The following is a 22,742-nucleotide window of genomic DNA, read 5'->3' on the forward strand; positions in this document are numbered from 1 at the left end:
CACTCAGTTCTACCAGTGCTGCTCTGTAATGTAAATGTATGTGATTCACATTCTGTTATTCACATTAATCACAGCATCCAGATGTGTTTTTCTACTATTTTTTTATATGGAGAATTCCACCATTCAGGAGAGGGTTAATGCTTGAGGACAAGGTGCGGGTCACGTTCACCACCGTGCACATAGTCACATAGTCGCAGCTTTACTTTGCAGCTGTGAAATTTTCCATTTGAATTGTAAATTGATTTTTCTTTGCCAAGCCACTGACATCAAGTTGATCTCTTCCATCCTCAAGAACAGGGAAAAGGTCAGGGCAGCTTCCAAGGCTTTAATGAAACTTTAATAAACTGTTCTGTGGAAAATTATGAACCAGACCGCCTCACTCTGGGTCCTGCTTTTGTGTCACCGCTCTCTTAAAATCATCAAAGGCAGATCACAGAAAGCAGTTACATGGTTATTGTTTGAATAGAGGCGGACAATAGTTCCCAAATGGCACATATGCTGTGAGATTGGGTAAAAATCATATATTATTAGATTTATCCACGCTCATTTCCCCTTTAAAAAAAATCCTCTAAAGCTTGTCAAAGGAAAGTTCAGCCACTTCCACAGGTGGGAGGTATGCGCGGACACATAAAAGGTTTGACAGCAAGGAGATTAGTATGGAGGAAGATTTGCTTAAATGACAACTAACCACCAGTGCAGATGACCTGCCACCTAAAAAAATGGGGAAAAAAATTTGATTTGAAATTGTTGTTAGAAAACAGAAAGTTACTTCTCAGAGAAACATATTTGGATCAATCTGAGCACAAGGCACCAAGACAGTTTACCGAGCTTTGTAAGAGCGGCAAGGTGATGGAAGTAAGAAAATCACAGCGTCGATCCAGATGCCATACACGGTTTGCCAAAAGTGCCTTCGCTGACAGGCCGTTTTGTGCAGATATGAATAGAAGTGGCCTTAAAATGTTAGCTTGCTCTCTGATGTGCTTTGGCTGCAGATCATTTGATGTGAATGTTTTTTGCATTTAACCTAGTCACCGGGACATCTCAGTCTCCCTGAGTGACTGCTGATTACAAGTTCATCGACACGGGCATAAACCCAGAAACTATTGTAAACAACGTAATGAAAATCATTCGCCTTCCAAATATTCTTCTTTGCTTGTGATAGGCCAGATGTCTAAAGGATAACAGAGCATAAATGGGAAACAGTTTGGACAAATGTCTGCACGGGGAAAAAGAGAGTCCAGACTCAGTCGTTTTTCTTTATTTGATATGATAGCCGTCATAGAGACAGGAAGGAAGCGTTTATCCGTGGTATCTCTGGCAGTGGATTTTGCTACTAAACATCTGATATCACTGGAACTGGGAAGAAGATCAGCCTATTCGCTCCGTAGCGTCCGTGAGGCAGATGCCTGCAGAGAGCCCGTTGCTATGACCTCACCCGCTGCTTAGTGCCAGGGAAGTCGCCCTTGGGTGTTACAGTGCTGCTGGAAATGGGATAAAACAGGGTGGGGTTTGCTTATCCATGAGGTCCACTTGCAGTTATTCACATACACACTGATGTATGAAGCCACAGTCGTAAACGCTGTTTTGCTCGCTACCTCTCTTTTGTCCTTCCTGTCATAAATTGTGAAGTCCTCCTGAGCAAAACCTGCATCCTGCTCCATTCCAGATGTGTTCAATGGGCTCTCCGGGCCTAAGACATCACTGCCTCTCTTGGAGACTCAGAAGCCTCCTTGACTTGCAGTGGCTCATTGACTCCTGTGTTGAAGAGTGACTCCATCATTGCTTCATATTTAGTCACTGTTGCTTTATTTTCTGTCATTCCTTCTATGCTCTGTTTTAGTTTTGCTTTTGATTTACAAACTGGAGTCTGGTCACCCATAACCATGTCATCATGTGCTCAGACATACAGCCTCATTAATATTTCCCTTCTGGCTGTGGGATAAGGGTGGGCACTCCTCAAGCTCGCTCTAGAAACTAGACCGCTGCCAGGACGTAGCAGGCTATGAAGAACCAGAGGAAACATCGCATGCTCCAGCAGCTCTGAGTCAGGCCTTTGCCACAAAAGTGGAAACTTTGGCTGGATTTCCACCTCTCTATTGTCTGTTTAGGGTCAGCTCCAAGTTCTACTGTCTTTCCAAAATGGTGCATATATGGAGATTTTACCTGTAGTCACAAGGGAAACAGTAAACTGAATCTAGATATAGAGGCTTACTGTCTTACTCTCTATCAGTTAAAATGTACAAGGCAGTATTTGAGTATTTGCCATCTCTCAGAACATCTCTCTCTTCTCTCTTCTTCGTCTATCCATAGTCTGGTGTTCCTGTGTCCATGACCACATTTGACCACAGCACACCTGAGTAAACAATTCCCCCCAGACTCACAGGACAACTAAGCTGAAACAGTCCACTGCATAGCTCCATAGCAGGCCATCGCATGCGTTCCAGGAGCCAGGACCTCTCAGACGCATCATAGATCTGACAATACAGCTTTTGTTTAGGAAATTTGTTGTGGAAGCAGAGTAGAAGTTCCCACTGGTTTCAGTTTTTTTCCAGTACACATTCAAAGTCTCTTGGTATTCCTAATACGAGGCATAACAAAGGATTTGTTGTATTTTTTGCGAGAGCAAACTTAAATTTGCCTGTCTCTATAGAAATGGCATGCAAGGTAAAATGGTAAATGGCCTGTATAGCGCTTTTCTAGTCCCTAAGGACCCCAAAGCGCTTTACACAACCTGTCATCCACCCATTCACACACTGGTGATGGCAAGCTACATTATAGCCGCCCTGGGGCGCACTGACAGAGGCGAGGCTGCCGGACACTGGCACCACCGGGCCCTCTGACCACCACCAGTAGGCAACGGGTGAAGTGTCTTGCCCAAGGACACAACGACCGAGACTGTCCAAGCTGGGGCTCAAACCGGCAACCTTCTGATTACAAGGCGAACTCCCAACTCTTGAGCCACGATCGCCCCTAAATGTAATGTAATGTAATGTAAAGCTACATGTAAAACTCTTCTGTCCTTAAAACCACTGGATAATGTTACACGCTTCATACAAACGAAAGCTAATGCTAAAAACAACAATGTAATCTTTAATCAGCGACCACACAGACCAAATCTCTGGTCACAGCAGCTGAGTATAATCACCACGATTGCATCTAATCAAAACAGCAAAAGCAGCTTTCTCATCAAAAACTCTTGATAATAGTGCAAGTTACATAATACAGCAAATAGCCAGCCAACACTGCATCACACAGTGCTGCAATTATTTGTGAGTGTGTAATTTCTGCTTAGCAGAACTAACACTTGATTTCCGATATTAGATATGGTTTTGAAGAGCTGACAGTATAATTGGTTTGACTGGTGGGAAGAAGGCCAGCAGACAGGGAGAGCTAATTAGATTTCAGGAATAAAAAATTGCCTGAACTGGGGTGTTGCTGCTGGGATTCTGCAAAGAAATTAGTCCAAGTGTAAAGATAATTTTTTTTTATTTTTTTATTTAACCTTTATTTAACCAGGAATGTCCCGTTGAGATCAAAGACCTCTTTTTCAAGGGAGTCCTGGCCAAGAGGCAGCACATTTCAAGACAAATACATACGAACAAACAAAGTTAAAATTACACAAAACAATTACACATTATTGAGGCAGCCTGTAGGCCTTTGAGTTTAGTTTTAAAAACATTTAAAGACAACAATTCAGTTAGTTTCCAGTCTTTCTGTAACATGTTCCACGAAAAAGGCGCAGAGTGGACAAAGGCTTTCTTACCCAGCTCTGTGCGGACAAGGGGAACAGACAACAGCAGCTGATCATTTGAGCGCAAGGAGTAAGAACCACTATTTGTCCTTGTGACCAAAGTACAAATATAAGGAGGCAGCAATCCAAGCATAGCTTTGTAAATAAAAGTGTACCAATGCCCCTGTCTTCTAATGGCCAAAGAAGGCCATTTTACTCTTAAGTACAAATCACAGTGATGGGTCAGGTATTTACAATTGGTAATAAACCTCAAGGAAGCATGATACATCGTGTCCAACATTAGAAGACATGAAGAAGAAGCGTTCATATACAGAATGTCACCATAATCTAACACAGATAAAAAGGTTGCAGTGACAAGACGTTTTTTTACTGCAAAAGAAAAGCACTGTTTATTACGGAAGAAAAAACGAAGTTTAAGTCATCAATCCAGACACCAAGGTATTTATATTCATGAACTATCTCTATGACATTTCCTTCAAGGGTGGACACCACTGGAATAGGCTCCGGGACCTTCTTTGACTTGGAAAACAACATTAGCTTAGTCTTGTCAGCATTGAGAACTAATTTTAGCTGAATAAGTGAATGCTGGAAAGCAACAAAGGCTTTCTGTAAAGTTTCAATGGCCTGAGCAAGAGATGATCCATAACAGTAAATAACTGTGTCGTCAGCATAATAATGCAAATTTGTGTCTGAGACATTTTGACCCAAGTCATTGATATATAAAAGGAACAGAAGGGGACCCAAAACTGAGCCCTGTGGCACCCCCTTGTGGACAGCAACAAATTTAGAACAAAGACCTTCAAGTTTAATGCACTGGGTTCTATTTTTCAGATAATTTGAGAACCACGCTAATGCATGTTCTGACAATCCAAGGCTGAGCAGTCTGTTTTTTAGGACTGCATGATCAACAGTGTCAAAAGCTTTTGAGAGGTCAATAAAGAGTGACGCACAGTACAATTTCTTATCAAGTGCCACAATAATATCATTTATCACTTTAATAGTGGTAGTGTTAGTACTGTGTTTTTTCCTGAAGCCTGACTGAAATTTGGAGACAATATCATTAGAGTACAAAAACTCTTTCAACTGGTCACAAACTAGAGATTCCAGGATTTTGGATAAAACACACAAATTTGATATTGGCCTATAATTAGTCAACACCGATGGATCACCTCCTTTCAATAAAGGCAAAACGAAAGCTGATTTCCAAACCGATGGAATTTCTTTGGTTTTAATTGAAAAATTAAATAGAATTGAGAGTGATTCTGCAATAAAATCAGCTGCCAACTTCAAAAAATAAGGTTCCATCAAGTCTGGACCAGGAGGTTTTCTGTGATCCAAAGCCTTTAAAACTTTATGCACTTCATAAACACTAAAAGGTACAAAGTTAAAACAGTCTCCAGAAAACATAGAGAGTTCTGGGCAAGTATTTGTTAAAAAAGTTTCTGCAGAAGCAAACAAGGAACCCACTGATAAAAAGTGTTCATTAAAACAATTCAAAATTTCAGTTTTATCATTAATTGAGACTGAATCTTTTACAACAGATTTAGGAAAGGTTTGAGTCATTTTATTGGCGGAAAAAGACTTGATTACTTTCCAAAATTTCTGTGGATCATTGAGGTTCTCAGTGGTGACAGACAAAAAGTATTCAGATTTGGCCTTTTTAATAAGAGAAGTACATTTATTTCTAAGCTGTTTGAAAACAGACCAATCAGTGGAAGTATCTGTTTGTCTCGCCTTGTCCCATGCTCTATTAATGTGTCAGTCTGAGCGCTATAATTCCTTTATACTTTTCACTTCTTTAAAAAAAACACTGCTTTAACAGGATAACGTTTTGTTTTGTATTTCTACTCAGTGCGCAGTTTATTAGAAACATTTCATTTAAATTGCCACAATCCAGGGGTTTATCTGTTATAATGCTGAGTTTTAGTATTTGAGACTGTTTGGATTTAGTTTTTATTCTTCTCAGTTTGTGCCTTTGCCCTCATGTGCAAAGGCACAAAGTTTTAATTGTCTTTTAATTATTTCCTGTTTTACTTTGTAGGTTGGTTTTCTTGTATATTTTGGCCTAGTTTCACCTTCTGTTGATGATTTCACCTGTGCAGTGTATTTGCACACTGTGCACATGCAATAACGTCTTTGCCCCTTTGTGTCAAGACATCTGTTGTGCTCCCTGATTTTTCTCGTGCTTCCTGTGCTGTTTTTTGGCTGGACTTCAGTTCTGTGTTACTTTGGGCTTTGCTTTTGCCAGTAAAGGCTCCTTATCTCCTCCTCCAACTTTCATAAAACGTCGTAAAATGATTTCAGGCTTTTTGAAATTGCACAATTAATGTGATAACCCATGTTTTTTTTATTCTGTGTTGAATGATGGACTAAATCCACACTTAAATTGAGCTCCACACATTGCAGTGTTTTTACTTCTTGAGCTTTGATGGAGTAGCAGCATCCCCTATTGTTCAAACAGAGTAGTAGGAAATTCATTAAAAGGACTAGATGTTGTAGTCCTTGATAATGCATTGCTTTAAATGGCGAGAATCTTGACAGATGGCTGTTATGAGGAAAGGCAGCCCAGAAACTTTACCAGCAGCACACATCGTTGTGTGCCTCAGCTTTCAGTCTTTTACCCAGGCTAATCTGCCATTTTTTTGGGGGGGGGGGGAGGAATTAGAGATCTGATCTAGATTATCATATTAAGATTTGGGACACGATCTAGCTTCCCACACCTCCCCGCCGGATCGGGCTGTAGGAATGTAATGCCATTTGAAAAGTATAAGAAGCAGCAGCAAAAAAAAATATTGGCGACGGCCAGTGGGCCCCCTCAGCTACCTCGTAGAAATACCTATGGTATGAATTTTAAACTAATTCGTCACTTTGTTCTCGAGTTATCACATTCACAAACTTGGCTGTCCACACCACATCAGCTGTTTAAAAATGGTTTTGGTGAAAACTGTCCCTTCTGATTTAACTGCATTACCATGCTGGACTGGGTTAAAAACGCCACTGCACTTTACAGGAAATGCCAGAGTCATCTCTATTTTCTGAGGCGGCTAAGGTCCTTCCACATCTATCGGACTATGCTCGGGATTTTCTATGAGTCTGTTGTGGCCAGTGCTATCCTCTATACTGTTGCATGCTGGGGGAGCAGGTTAGGGGTCGCAGATGCCAACCGACTCAAACTGATTGGCAAGGTCTGTAATGTTGTGGGGATGGAGCTGGACTCCCTTAAGGTAGTGTCGGAGAGGCGGATGTTGTCCAAGATAAAGACAATGTTGGATAATACCTCCCACCCACTCCATGCTGGCTGGCCACAGGTGCATGTTCAGTGAGAGACTGAGATTACCAAAAAGCACCACTGAACAACACAGGAAATCATTCCTGTCCGTGGCCATCTCCCTGTGCAACCCCTCCATCTAATGCACTGTAAACACTGCAACAGTTACATCCTTCTTGTACATGCTGTTTTCTACTCAGTAATGTTGCTGTCAATATTCTTGATATTTATTATTGAGTGATTTGTATATATTGTGCTATTTCTTAAATCTGTAACATATTGTATTGTTAAATAGTCTAGTCTTTTTCTGTTACTGTTACTGTAATGGAGCAAATGTAACCCAATTAATTTCTTTAGGGATTAATAAAGTATGCTGATTCTGATTCTGATGCTATATTGATGAAATTTATAAATGTTTTTTTTAATGTCTGTAGGAAATTAATTGCTACACTGAACTAAGGCTACAGAAAAAAGTCTTTAATCAATATAAAATGATACATTACAAATCAGAAAATAGTTTGGAGTTGCATCAGCCATTTAATACAAAAAACAATCATATAAGGCAGCGGTCCCCAACCTTTTTTGCGCCACGGACCGGTTTATGCCCGACAATATTTTCATGGACCGGCCTTTAAGGTGTCGCGGATAAATACAACAAAATAAAACTAGTACCGGTACCGAAAAAAAGAAGTTTTGTTCATAATACACCTGAAATGACCCAGGAAAACTGAGTTAACGTTAAAAACGATAACAAAATAACGCTGAAAACCGATAAAAACCCTGAAAACTATACATTTCACACCTGAGCCTCAATTCTCGCGGCCCGGTACCAAACGACTCACGGATCGGTACCGGTCCGAGGCCCGGGGGTTGGGGACCGCTGATATAAGGCACCATTAAAGGATACTCGCATTGCAAACCAAATCACTGTAAAATCAATATGTTTTAATTCTTCTTTAATCTGTTTGAAATAAGAAGACACGCACTGTCACACTGAATGCACCCGGATATTTTTCCCCCCAAAAACTACCACTGACCCTTCTGTTTTTTACAATGATGACGTGAACAACTCTTTACATTTTTAGTGGAAAAATCTCATCACCATCTTATTTGAAAGTCTGATCTGGTATTACATACAGTGGGGCAAAAAAGTATTTAGTCAGCCACCGATTGTGCAAGTTCCCCCACTTAAAATGATGACAGAGGTCAGTAATTTGCACCAGAGGTACACTTCAACCGTGAGAGACAGAATGTGAAAAAAAAATCCATGAATTCACATGGTAGGATTTGTAAAGAATTTATTCGTAAATCAGGGTGGAAAATAAGTATTTGGTCACCTCAAACAAGGAAAATCTCTGGCTCTCACAGACCTGTAACGTCTTCTGTAAGAAGCTTTTCTGTCCCCCACTCGTTACCTGTATGAATAGCACCTGTTTGAACTCATCATCTGTATAAAAGACACCTGTCCACAGCCTCAAACAGTCAGACTCCAAACTCCGCCATGGCCAAGACCAAAGAGCTTTCGAAGGACACCAGGAAAAGTATTGTAGACCTGCACCAGACTGGGAAGAGTGAATCTACAATAGGCAAGCAGCTTGGTGTGAAAAAATCAACTGTGGGAGCAATCATCAGAAAATGGAAGACGTACAAGACCACTGATAATCTCCCTCGATCTGGGGCTCCACGCAAGATCTCATCCCGTGGGGTCAAAATGATCATGAGAACGGTGAGCAAAGATCCCAGAACCACACGGGGGGACCTGGTGAATGACCTGCAGAGAGCTGGGACCAAAGTAACAAAGGTCACCATCAGTAACACACTACAACGGCAGGGAATCAAATCCCGCAGTGCCAGACGTGTTCCGCTGCTGAAGCCAGTGCATGTCCAGGCCCGTCTGAAGTTTGCCAGAGAGCACATGGATGATACAGCAGAGGATTGGGAGAATGTCATGTGGTCAGATGAAACCAAAGTAGAACTTTTTGGTATAAACTCAACTCGTCGTGTTTGGAGGAAGAAGAATACTGAGTTGCATCCCAAGAACACCATACCTACTGTGAAGCATGGGGGTGGAAACATCATGCTATGGGGCTGTTTTTCTGCCAAGGGGACAGGACGACTGATCCGTGTTAAGGACAGAATGAATGGGGCCATGTATCGTGAGATTTTGAGCCAAAACCTCCTTCCATCAGTGAGAACTTTGAAGATGAAACGAGGCTGGGTCTTCCAACATGACAATGATCCAAAACACACCGCCCGGGCAACAAAGGAGTGGCTCCGTAAGAAGCATTTGAAAGTCCTGGAGTGGCCTAGCCAGTCTCCAGACCTCAACCCCATAGAAAATCTGTGGCGGGAGTTGAAAGTCCGTGTTGCTCGGCGACAGCCCCAAAACATCACTGCTCTCGAGAAGATCTGCATGGAGGAATGGGCCAAAATACCAGCTACTGTGTGTGCAAACCTGGTAAAGACCTATAGTAAACGTTTGACCTCTGTTATTGCCAACAAAGGTTATGTTACAAAGTATTGAGTTGTATTTTTGTTATTGACCAAATACTTATTTTCCACCCTGATTTACGAATAAATTCTTTACAAATCCTACCATGTGGATTCATGGATTTTTTTTTTCACATTCTGTCTCTCACAGTTGAAGTGTACCTCTGGTGCAAATTACTGACCTCTGTCATCATTTTAGGTGGGGGAACTTGCACAATCGGTGGCTGACTAAATACTTTTTTGCCCCACTGTATCTACATAGAACAACAGCACCAAAACTAACGAAAAATATTAAAAGGATAAAAAAATAAAATAAGAATAACAACACAGCATCCAACAAACACTAAAAACACTGACCAAAAATCTGTAACTCAAGTACTGGAGGATGTTAAATTAGCACCAATCACTAGCACAGTAATACAATCTGCCACTGAAATGTTGACTGATAGTGTTGAGTATGGGTCCTAATTTTAGCACCAATAAAGTGCTAGTGTGCAGGTCTTTTTTGTTCCTGAAATATGCCTTTCCTTTAAGTTCCCAAGCATCACTACAATACTGTTAGTCAAAAATTAATAGAGTAAATATAGTAGAACAACTGTTCAGTTATCTACTGGGCTAATTTTGCTTAATCTATATCATCTTATGTCCTGTAAAGCGTCCTTCCAACAATGCACACAGCCTTTGGTTGGTAAGGTTATGAACGGTTTCATTGCTTTATTTGGTAGAAGCATAAGTGTGACCATGCATTTGACTTTCAGCACATGTGGCCAAATGTCACAGGTGGCTAGCTCTGAGACGTCCAGGAGACAGGCTTCTTCTGCTGTTAAATGCCTAAAAAAGACAATGATGATGATTATACTTCCAGTTTTTGAGTAAGTTAAAGCTTAAACAAACCAAATTACATTTTAAAAAGTGATTCTGAAATACATACCCTTAGAGCCATGGGTATGCATGCACGTTGTTAGGTACAAAAAGTGAAAGGAATCATAATTTCATGAGTAGCTGAGTGATGTTATACCCAGGAAAAGAAAATTATCCCCTGTGTGACCAAAACTCCCAAGTTGTGCTTTTCTTTCTGTGTGGTTGGACTATTTAATATTATAGTGACTTACAAGGCTGCGAGTTGGGCTGAGAGAGCGAGAGCGCACAGGGCTGGTACTACTGCTTCTGCTGCGGCTTCGGCTCCACTGCAAAAACAGAAAAACCACCAGTATGCACACGAGCTTTGTATGCATCTTCGTGTCCTCACGTACCCTGTTAAATAACATCCAGTAATTGTGATATATTTAAACATTAAAAAACCAATACCAGAGCACCACTTCTAGTCACAGCCTCGCCCTTCACTATTACAGTGTTTCCTTCCATTAAGGCTGGCCACACATGGTACATCACCAGAGGAGCAGTGAACTCAGAGTCGTAGCTGCGCCGATACCTTAAGGGAAAGAGACAGGGGAGAGTTGGAAGTGTGCATCTAAGTGTTGTGGGTGACATCTACTGGTAGAGGCTTTCAGTGACAGGCTGAAGTTCAAGGAGTGATATTCTGTAGTGACTGTTTGCATCATGGAAAACATGTTACTTAAAACTTTCCCTTTAAAAAATGAACAAATGACTGCTGGGTGTACAAAAACAGGACTGACTTGATGTCATTGTATAGTTCTCCATCAGTGGCAAAGCCCAAGTCCAGTGGAGGGTCCAGTGTCTGCATGGCGAAGGCCACTCTGCATGCCTCTCTGATCAACGAACTGATGAGGACAAAGTCCACCTCTGGCGGGAAGGAGATCCGAGGGTTCACATTCATAGCATTGATGACATCCTGCAGAGATGAAAGACGATCATGGTTTCCCTCAGAACTACAGCATTTTGTTCATGAGTGTTGCACAGCACACATGAGACGCATCATCCTACATTGACGCTGGTCTGAACATCATAAAGGTCCAGGTTTCTGACGATGTAGTCCACAGCTGCATCTTCTAGACTTTCCGGCCCAAAGTGAGATGTGGACAGTGTCTTTCTGACTCGTAGCCTGAACTGACGGTAAGCCAGTTTTGCTGTCTTGAAGGATTCCTATAACAGGAAAGCAGGCAATACATACATTTCCATGAATCGCAGCAGACAGCAGATCAAATGATCAGCTCTGTGTACACACAGCTCTAAAATAGCTGCAGCCATACCACAACTGCAATAAAGATTATTCTCTGGACCATCTCCAAGTCAGAAATGTAGCGGCGAAGCAGGGCCTGGGCATCCAGACGCTCCACAGCATACAGGTCATTGAAGCGCGACACAAGGCGGGCGTGGCGGGAGGAGTTAGTGAGCTGGGCTCGGGTGGGTGACTCACTCCTTCCGGGGCTGGAAGAGCGGCTGTGCCTGGACAAAGGGCTCGGAGAACGACTCCTCACCAACCTGAGAGACAGAAAAAATCTAACATATTAATTATTTAAGACGCTGAACGGTGTCAGTGTGTGAGCGTGTAATGTTTGTGTGTGTACCTCGCTTGCAGCATGGCTTTCTCTGTACTCAGGTAAGACACTTCGTCTCTCAACAGGCGAATCTGCCGCTCATAGTCATCGAGAGCTTCCAGCTTTCTCTTATAAATGTCCACCTGCTCATGTGCGGATCTCAAACTGAAGCACAGACACACTTCACATTAACAGAAAAACTCATACGTGCATATTAAAACAAGTAAATCATCTACATCACCTACTCAGCTTTCAGTTGTAATATTTCATCTTCAGTGGCCAGAAAGGTGGTTGTAGACTTGCTCTTTGTCTCATCCAGTTCCTTCTGAGCATCAAGCAGCCTGTTTAAACAGATCGGTACCTGTATTTACTGACCAAAGTGTAGTTAAATATGAGCCATTGAAGCTGAGGTAAGAAGGTCTGACAGTTTTTTTTAATCTATAATTTAGACTCACTCTGCTCTGACTGACTCCAGCTGTAGCCGAGCGGAGCACAGCTGAGTCTCCAGCTTCTGCAAGTCATTCTCATGGGAGGCAGAGAGCTCCCTGATCTTTCTGTCCTTCTCTGCTGAATCCTAACATTTAAAAATGATGATATATATGTCATATATATGAACACTCTGACAGATTTTCTGGTTTACTGATAGATGGAGTCACCTGGATGAGCTGTAGACTGGTGTCATCACTGACTGAGGGCCTCGCCATTGAGAAACAGGATCCGAGCCATGGTAGTAGTCGTGTTTTCAGAGTGTCCACTCCGGCATAGTGTCCACCTGATTAGTGACAAAATGTTAGAACCTGTGCTCAATAAAATAAACATAAATAAACTGATGAAGCTTGTACCTTCTGCAGCTGTAAGGTTGAGGATGGCAAACAGTTGGCCCTGGATTTTGGCGGTGATTTCAATCAGCTCACAACATCTGTTCAGATTCTGGTCACAAGAAATCACCTTGGAGGGTTAAAAAAAAGGAAACAAATTTATTTTTCCATTATCTTAACCACTTATCCATCATAGTCACATGGAGCCTTCCCCAGCTGTCACAGTGCCAGAGGTAGAGTACACGCTGTCTAGTACAAAGAAACAGACAACAATTCACTTAAAGCTTATTTAGAATCACAGATTAAACTAACATATATGTTTTAGAACTGTAGGTGGGAAAATTGCATTTGATAAAAACTGCTTAAAAAGTTTGCAGACTCTGACACAAAACTAGGGTTTTAAAACAATTGAAAAATAGCATTTCCCTGTGAATGTTATGAATGTTATTGTCCACGTTTATATAGTCGAAGGTATTGCCCTGTTCCACCACAATTTCATTTCTTAAGCTTCACTTTTCCTGACAGAAGGTTACAGGAAAGATTTATTCACAATTTAGCCAAGCAAAAAGTAGCTCAGCAAAAAAACTCCATTGTTTTATGCCGTGTACCTATTTATTATATTAAATTTATTTAAACAATATTTAGTTTAGGAGGTTTGTTAGGTCTGTTAGGGTACGTCTCCTAGATTTTCTTTAAAAAAAATCAATATATATAATCAATTAATCGATATAGTACTATATTGTTATATTATATATATTATGATGGTTATTTCTTTATTACTTACTTATTACTCATTTTTACTTATTAGTTTCTTATTAGCTTTATTTCGTATTAGCTGTAAACACTCGAAGGCATTTGATGCCTACGTTTGAAGTTATTGCCTCTACAGGAAGAAAGAGGAAGTGAACCATCTCAACCTGAGGCAAATATCTTTGGAGCTGTCTAAAAGTACCCATGGCAACCGGCGTCCATACCAACCAAACTCCACTGGGAAATCAAATCTAAACAAATGCATTCCTTTGCTGTATTTTTTAAAATGATTTAAAGCGTTTCCAAACTGCCTATAACAGTTTCATTTATGATTATAATAATAAAGTGGAACAAAACAAATGAAAATCACAGGTTTAACGAATAAAAATCAGTAATGGACGAGAGCAGACAAACCTATTTGTCATGTTCTGAAGACGAGGATGCTCATAATATATCTGAAACCCTTTGGCTAAAAGGTTCAACTGTATGCAAATATACCAATTCAGTGGATAGTGATCATGGAAATAGGACTGGCTAACACGGATGAAGTTGTGTGGTCAGATTTAGGTCAATCATGACTTATTGATGAACTTACATGGTAGTCCTTGTGCCAACTCTCAAGCTTGTCCTGTAAGACGCTGAATGAAGATGTGTTGGTCAATCTCCTTAAAGTGTCAGCCATGTCGATCCACAATCCTCGGGAGGTTTTAAAAATCCCCAGGAGGAGGCCTGCAGCAGTAGCAGCAGGCGGAGGGGGGTACGTCTTAACGAGGAGTGTAGTAAAAATTCCTGGACCGGCAGCTTTCTGCACCTGCGACACGAATGCCAAGCGCCGCCTTCAGTTGTGGCAACCGAGTGAGGAGACGACGGGAGCAACGAACGCAGGGTTTAAATAAATTACTCCCGTCTCAGTCAGGCCTCTGCAGACTGTGGTCTCCCCCCAGATGTAAATACGATCGTAATGACATCCTGTTAAACGAAACCAATACCGAGGGAGTTAACTAACCCCCCTTGGGGTCAGGTGCTGCTCGAGTGGCGTTGTTGGGTCAAATCCGATTATACGATAATATGACATACTAAATTAAATGTGCAGTTCATTGTTGTATCTAAAATAATAACTGGAATAGTTATGTGTGTTGTACTTATGTATTGTAATCCAGATCAAATTTAGCAATCATTTCAATTAATGCCTTTAAATACGTTATCCTAAATATGACTTTTTGAGTGTATGATCACAATTGTATCACAATTTTTTGTGATAAAAAATGATCACTATGCTATGTACAGCTATGAAATATATATAATTAATAGTAATGTTATTACTATCTATCTATCTATCTATCTATCTATCTATCTATCTATCTATCATCATCATCATCATCATCATCATCATCATCATTATTATTATCATTATTATTATTATTATTATTATTATTTAAGAATCGTGTCCGCTACTGACAGTTCACCTGTGGAAAATATGAATGGACCGTTTCTTCTATTTTAGGATTTTTCTGTCATTGGCTGGCTGAGTTTGGAATATGCCATTTTTCAATGTCATCAAAAAAATTTTGATAGATTTTTTTTTATTTATCTGTTTTTTATATTTATTGTGTATGTATTTGTTTTCTATAGTCAAGTCATATTCAACTACCATTCAGTCCACAACTAAAAACATAATCATTATGGAGTACTGTCCCCTTTATCTGTGAAAAGTGGTTTGCTCCGAACTCTCAGCAAGCAGAAGAGGGAGGGTCAACATGGCGTCTGAACAGGTCCGTTATGTTCCGTATTTGTTGTTATTCTTGCGTTTTTCTCCGCCTTTTTTGCATTTAGTTAACGGAACACTTATATATATGTTTCTAAATAATACACAATATAAACTGGATTAATTTTTTTTTTTAAAGCATACTGGGCTTTTGTCTGGGCTCTATCGGAATATCAGTGTAACAGAAAACATTAGTGGCCTCTGCTATGGGTAGCGAAAGCGTCATATGGAAATAAATAAAAATCTTATTCTTTTACTAGACCTGCTGTTTGACAGCGAATTTATTACAACACTATGAAGAGAATAAAACTATAGCTGTGTAATATTGATACAGCGGAGAGCAGTTTATTTCCATTTTGCTGCCAAAATGAGTACAGTTTATTTTTAGTTATGGCCAGCGACAGGCTGTCGCGGGTATTTAACAGATGCAGAGAGGACATTGAAAACAGGGAGGAACTAAAAACTTTAATTTAAAGCTAAAAAGAAAGTAGAGGCGATTCAAAAAGAAAAGAAAGTCGAGAAAATACAACAGTTGGTGCGTAAACGTGAGATTCTGGGTAAACCAATCTCAATAATCAATATGTGCTCTAAAGCTATAAAATTAGGCTTATGAGTGGATACTCTCAAATACACCCTAACAACTGTGTAATTACATTGTAAAAAGAGGAAAGGTTGTTTTTACTTTCCATTAAAACAACATGAAGGTGTTAATTAATTTAAAAATGCATGCATGTAGCTTTCATTTCTTTCTCCGTTAAAATACTCATAGGTCTTCTTATTTATAAGTTCTTACAGTATAATTAGTTTCTCTAATTGTTACTACCATTTCTTGCTATAACTACATTTTAAGTGTCTACGTTTAGAAACAGTAGGTACTTCAAGTAATTCAGTAGAGTTACGTGGTAAATGTGGGACAGTTACACCATAGATTACAGGTTTTATTATCTGTTATTACTTGTTATTAAGACTGTAAGCATTAGACCTCAGAGTTTGTTTTCTGGCTTCTAGGAAAGCTCCAATGGGCCAGTGAAGAAGTCCATGCGAGAAAAAGCCATAGAACGCCGTACTATCAACAAGGAGCACAACAGTAATTTCAAAGCAGGCTATGTACCCATAGAGGAAGAGCGTCTTCATAAGACAGGGCTAAGAGGACGCAAAGGAAACATGGCTGTGTGCATCATTATCATCCTCTTCCTCCTCGCCTTAATTAATTTAATTGTGAGTACCTAAAACATCAGTGTATTTGTCTGTGTGTTGCTTTTTTTTAGTGTGTGATCTGTATATTTTGTGCATGCTGTCGCCTCACAGATCACATTGGTTATATGGACAGTGATCCGCATCGGTCCGAATGGCTGCGACAGTATGGAGTTCCATGAGAGTGGCCTGCTGCGCTTCAAACAGAAAGCAGACATGGGTATTGTCCACCCGCTGCACAAGAGCACAGTAGGAGGCCGTAAAGACCAGGATCTGGTCATTGTTGGTAACAACAACCCGGTGAGCAATACAGAGTGTGTTACAGAGTTTAGTAAAAGCTGAGTATCGATAAAAAGACAAGAAAAGCCCATAATGCGCACACATTAAAAACTCTCCTCTTTTATTTAACATGTGTTGCTACAGGTAGTCTTCCAGCAAGGCACTACAAAGCTGAGCGTAGAAAAGGACAAGACCTCAATCGTCAGTGATGTCGGCATATCCTTCACAGACCCTCGGACCCAGACCACATTCTTCAGCACTGACTTTGAAAACCACGAGTTTCATTTGCCCAAAGGAGTCAAAGTCCTCAGCGTTAAAAAAGCTTCCACAGAAAGGGTGTGTACGGTTTCCAGTAACTCACTGATGGGTGCAATAACAAAGTATTTCATTAGTCCTGTCAGTGTTTTATAACCTGTACCAAACATTAGCTAATAATCCATAAAGGTAAAGCAAAACAGCATATTTACAGAACATGGAAAAGTCCCCATGAAGATGCTGAACTTCATCAGTGTAAACAGAAGAAAGGCTCAGTTATGAATTCATCTTTTAACCTTGTGAAAGTTGTTTTCACAAATCTACTTCAGATCTAAACATTCATAGATGCCACATCATGTGAAAGTTTAAACAAAACTGGACTATTCTAAAGAAATATATTTAAATCTGAAAATCTAGAAAGTCTATGGAGGGATATAAAGTTTACAGTTCACCATGACTCCAGTTTATCAGAGGCTGAGAGAACCTGACAGAAAAAACAGGTGTGCAAAGCTGCTAAACAAAGTTTCAAGAAAATTCGTAACAGAGCTGAATTCCAAGCAGTGGTGCCTTTCAAAAGATTCAGAATAAATAATCACAAACAAATATGTTTGCGACATATTTGTGACGCAGGTTCCAAAAACACAGCTAAAGCTAGAAAAATTTATTTTTTTACTTTTTTCCTAAACTTTCTAAACTTCTAGAATAACATGCAAAAAAAGATTTAATTTATATTTCTTTATTTTCTATGAATTTTTAACTTGAAGATGTCAAAAGATGCATATTTGTTAAATTTAGTAACAATAAACTTTTGTGTACACTTTTGTAAATGATTAAACTTTTGATAAAAATGCCACTAGATCTACAAGAAACTGTCAGTTGACCAGAATGAACACAATTGTATTGCCACAAGCCAAAAATGGAAAAGTTGCCAGCATCACAGAGGAAGCAAATTTCACTGGCTAACTGCCCAGGTCACACCTCAGGCACATGTGGCTGCGCTGAGCGGGGGGTTCCCTCCTCATCCAGGCTAGCTGGAAAAGGCCCAGCACAGAGTGTGCACATAGTGTGCTATTTATTTTCACATTATACTGCCTAATAAACTGCTTAGTGGAAATACAGTAGCCTTAAGAGATATTTGCAGCCATGCTGCATCACATTTAATAAGTGGAGGAAAAAATATTCGTTAAAAATGTCTTTCACAGTATCGTTTTTATTTGATTTTATTTTTTAACTTTTTTGTTAACAGTCTTGTGTTGCTGTTCATAACATTATATTCTAAACTTCATATTCTCTCTGTGACTTTTAGATCACCAGTAATGCAGCATCTGACCTGAACATTAAAGGAGACTCTGCCATCATTCGTGGTAACGAAGGGGTCAACATCATGGGTCGGACAATCGAGTTCAAAATGGGTGGAAACATTGAGCTCAGGGCTGTGAGTATGGAATTTTTCCTACAATAAAGCCGATCGAGTAAAGGGCCAGAAGATCGATGAGTAATGATGATTTGTCTTCGCAGGAGAACAGCATCGTGCTCAATGGATCGGTCATGTTCAATGCCACGCGTTTTCCTAACTCTGCAGGAGATCTGTATTTCAATGAAGGTCAGGAGAGGTACAAGCTCTGCATGTGTGAAGATGGAACTCTGTTCCGTGTGCGGGTGAAATTTACCAACATGGGCTGCCAGACTTTAGATAACCCATGTAAGAAGGCTCACTAGGACTGGAATCTGCTATTGCATCTCAATCAGTCCACACTGAATTCAGATAAACCACTTTCAAATTTATTTTTGATAGTGTGGAGCTCTAATATATAGGACATTCATAATGGCTTGGGCATAATATCCCTGTGGGTCATGTGTCAAATTCTGTGTTTCTTATTATTTTTGCCACTTGGCCAAAGATAAAAACTGTAGTATTTTGTTTTTCTGCAGATTTGCCAACTTGAGATGATATCAGTCTATGTTACTTCTATATAGTAGGACATGAAACACTACACGTACAAAGGCTAATGTACACTATGGAGCCCTACTCTCAAAAACTAGATTTAACTCTCTCTGGGAAGCTGGATTTAAGAAATAAATGTTTCAAGTTTACATTTTTTGAAAATGTTTAACGCCATCTGGTGCCAGTATAGAACATGACATCACCAGGGCATTTCATTAGTTTATGTTAGCTAACTAATCACAGAACCAGTAACTCAGGTGATAATAAGGACACTAAAACCAAAAAAAGCAGGGATCAAAGGGGATCACTTTTTTATTGCCCCTGGCTGCAATGATGCATTTTATGTTAAAAAAACCAAGGAAATGCTGATCAATTTCACTTTTTGTCTCTAAAGCAGTAATTGGTTCTTCGTTAATTGGCTAGCTGCATTGAAACAGGAAAATCCACCTGTTATCTGTAATGTTTGGGTTCGTAAAGCACTTTCTAAATGAGCACTGAGTGGAGGAGAGCTTGTTTGAGTCAAGTAACAGGTTGTTTTACCAGACCAACAAGCTGGTGTTAGAAACTCAGGTTTTTTTCCTCGTCTGGCCAGATGTACCTAGCAGCGCAATCAGTTAAAGGCCACAACCTGCGATCAAATTTATGCAATAAAATTTATGTATGTTTTTATGTATGTTGTGTTGTAAACTGTTTGGATGTGCATAGCAAAAGAGACTATTTTATTGCATAAATAGTGCTGATTGCATCTTGCAAACATCTGTTTTGCCAGCTGATTGTGCTTCTAGGTACACTCACCTACTGAAGAAACGGTGTGGTATCGGACAGCAGTGTGTCGGTCTGGTGAACCACCTGTCACCTGACTCAAACAGGGTCTCCTCCACACAGTCCTCATTCATAAAGTGCTTTATAAACCTTTGTAAACGAGTGTTGGTCACCTACTGTGCCTAACAGGAGGATTTTACTGTTTCAATGCAGCTAGCCAAACAACAAGGGAACCACTTACTGCTTAAGAGACAGAAAGTGAAACTGAATATAGCTTTGTTTTTGTTTTTTTTGATAAAATTTATTGTTGCAGCCAGGGACAGCACAAAAGTGATACCCTTGGACTGCTTTTTAATTTTAGTGTCCTTATTCTCACCTGAGTTACTGGTTACTAGTTAGCTAACATAAGCTAATGTAAGTCTATAAGCTGCAACCAATAGGGGTGCAACGATACACAAAATTCACGGTTCGGTTCGGTTCGATACTTTGGTATCACGGTTCGATATTTTTGCGATACAAAAAAAATGTTCATGCCTTTTTAATTTGTCATTTATTAAAATTATAAATATATATTTTAACTCAAAAGTACAGTTTTTAAATTTAATGTTGCTGAAACAACAAAGTAAAAAAAATACATCTATCTGATTGAGGAATCACTCATCTTTGGAAAAGAGAGTTTATTACAGGGAAATGGCTCTTTCCAAAATAAAAGCTATACTATACGCTTCTTCTGGGCTATATTCTCAGCAGCATATTAAACATATCAGGTCCCCATAAGAAGAATCATGTGCTAACGGCTGTCTAAATGACTCGGGTAAAGTTTGTAGCATGCGTGCTTGTTGTTTTTGTCTGCTTCCACTTGTCTTTGCACTAGGATGATGTCGGCGTAAATGTGCAGTCATATTCGTTGTGTTCCCACTAGTGCTGTCAGCGTTAATCTCGTTGAACTGACATTAACGCCACAACACGGCAAATCTCCGTTAACGAGCTACCGCGGATCACCCCGTGCGTGGGGCTGGACGGCCAACACATTAACGAGCAAACTGCGCTAACGCACTAGTTCCCACCAATGTAATTGAGCATTGCGTGGCACATCCGACATACTGTTTTACTTTTGTCCATGACGCGCTTACCTTCAGGGTCATACGTCACATGAGAACCAAAATAGTTCCAAACGCCAGATCTGAATGAGGGTGGGGGAGGTTCAATTTGCCATGTTGCAACGAGAGCTTAACTTCAGTCTCTCTAGCTTGCCCTGCGCTCAGTGAATCTGCGTTCGACTACTCCGCCTAGGCTGCACTGTCGAGCGCAGATCCACTGAGCGCTCAACACAGACAGCATCGTCAGAAGGAAAGTTGATAAAATAAATTAAAAATTTTGTATTGTTCGATACATATGCGTACCGAATGGTTCAATATCGATACGAGTATTGTTGCACCCCTAGCAACCAACCAACCCGGTGATGTCGTGTTCTGTACTGGCACAAGATGGAGCTAAACAAGATCAAAAAATGTAAACTTTAAATAGTTCTTCCTTCAATCCTCTGCAAAGACAGAGTTAAATCTATGTCAGTTTTTGAGATAGTGTAAATTAGCCTTTATACATGTAGTGTCTCATGTATGCTTTATTGGTATTATTATTGTTTTCACTCCCCTTTAGCAGTAATGAGCAGATACAATATTTATTTTTTTGGCTTGCCATCCAGTATTAATAATATAAAAACCCTATATGGGGTTTGTCTAAGATCCCATTTGCCGTTTCATTATTCCGGGCAGCTGTGTGATATTTTCTGTCATATTAGCTGACATGTGGAAGACACTACATGACTGTAATGATGTATGTAAAATTTGCAGGTAATGCAATGCACAGAGTTAATGATAAATTGTTATACATGATACATTTTAAGCCATCCAGTGATGCAGAGTAGGTTTCTTTCTGCATATCTCGGGCTGTTTATCATGCACGTGCCAATGGATATACAAGGGACTATATATCATTAGATATATGTGTAATATTTTAATTTTGTTGCAAAAGCTTTTTTAACAACAGAAGAATACAATATTGAAAAAACAGTGTGCACTACATTCTGCTACAGATTAATGCAAATGTTGAGAATTTTAGTTCATCAGCTACTGTGGGTGCAACCTATATGGGGTTGTTTGAATTTTGTGCAATATAATATATAATATTTGACTTTGCTTTGGATTGTCTTGTCTGTTGTCAACTGATGTTAACGATTACTGATGTTAACGTCAATAGTTGTTCTCAGAGCACAGACTTCATGCCTGTCATGAAAGAACAGCTTATTTGATCGAAGAAAAACCGAAGAAATAAATATATTGCGACCAGCCTTATTTGGAAATTTGTCCAACGTTTCATTGGCATGTTTGTTTCAATAAAGAAATGTGTTGCTATGTGAAAAGTGTTATCATTGTTTCAGTAAATGCGCCCACGGTCATTTAAAACCATAAAAGCGTACTGCGCCTCATTATAGCGCTTTATTGTCTAATAGAATGCAAAGTATGAAGGTTTGGTCTTCGCCATAAACTTACACCATCACAGTAAGACTGTGACAGTAAGACATTAACCAGATGTGTAAATGATTGTATGAATCGCAGAGCAGCTTCTTTGGGCAGGGACGTGTTAAGCTAGACGCAGCAAAATACACCTCAGACTTCGATCAGAACTTGCTTGAGACAGCTGAAGTAAAGCTCTCCGGGTGTGAAGAGTCACAAGGTTTCATGTCAGTTTGGCAAAGAGTGGATGCACAGGTGAGTCTTCAGTTCATTTACTGTGTGTTTACTTTTATATTTAACCTTTTTTAACCCATCACTGGTGATGAGCGTAACCCGAGGTTTTTGAAAAAGAGAAAAACCTTTTATGGGTAAATATATAAATACTTTTAGATGTGTGTCCATTAGGTTGTCTTTCAAAAAAATAAACTTACATATTCAGATTGCATAGTGTTTAGGTTGGGCTCATCACCTATTATAACGTAGACCTCAT

General features: G+C 39.8%; 2 protein-coding genes across 2 annotated transcripts; one reads left to right on the forward strand and one right to left on the reverse strand.

Annotated features, from left to right (window-relative positions):
• Positions 1-10,198: 10,198 nt before the first annotated feature.
• On the reverse strand, positions 10,199-14,543 carry spata18 (spermatogenesis associated 18). The gene is made up of 12 exons (XM_085449190.1): positions 14,132-14,543; positions 12,811-12,916; positions 12,625-12,740; positions 12,424-12,542; positions 12,214-12,309; positions 11,999-12,133; positions 11,681-11,912; positions 11,415-11,573; positions 11,147-11,322; positions 10,818-10,941; positions 10,622-10,696; positions 10,199-10,340 (listed from the first exon to the last, which is right to left on the reverse strand). Exons 1-12 carry the CDS (start codon positions 14,216-14,218, stop codon positions 10,284-10,286), a joined length of 1,482 nt encoding a protein of 493 aa, XP_085305316.1. The 5' UTR covers positions 14,219-14,543; the 3' UTR covers positions 10,199-10,283.
• A 721-nt stretch (positions 14,544-15,264) lies between these two features.
• Positions 15,265-22,175, forward strand: sgcb (sarcoglycan, beta (dystrophin-associated glycoprotein)). The gene is made up of 6 exons (XM_085449018.1): positions 15,265-15,308; positions 16,310-16,519; positions 16,610-16,795; positions 16,919-17,110; positions 18,336-18,464; positions 18,548-22,175. The coding sequence occupies exons 1-6, from the start codon at positions 15,294-15,296 to the stop codon at positions 18,746-18,748; spliced, it is 933 nt and encodes a 310-aa protein (XP_085305144.1). The 5' UTR covers positions 15,265-15,293; the 3' UTR covers positions 18,749-22,175.
• Positions 22,176-22,742: the final 567 nt, after the last annotated feature.

The sequence above is a fragment of the Copadichromis virginalis genome, linkage group LG23, assembly GCF_057382275.1.
Source record: "Copadichromis virginalis isolate Kocher_CV1m ecotype Utaka linkage group LG23, C_Virginalis_male_GT1.1, whole genome shotgun sequence".
In the NCBI taxonomy this organism is placed as follows: domain Eukaryota; kingdom Metazoa; phylum Chordata; class Actinopteri; order Cichliformes; family Cichlidae; genus Copadichromis; species Copadichromis virginalis.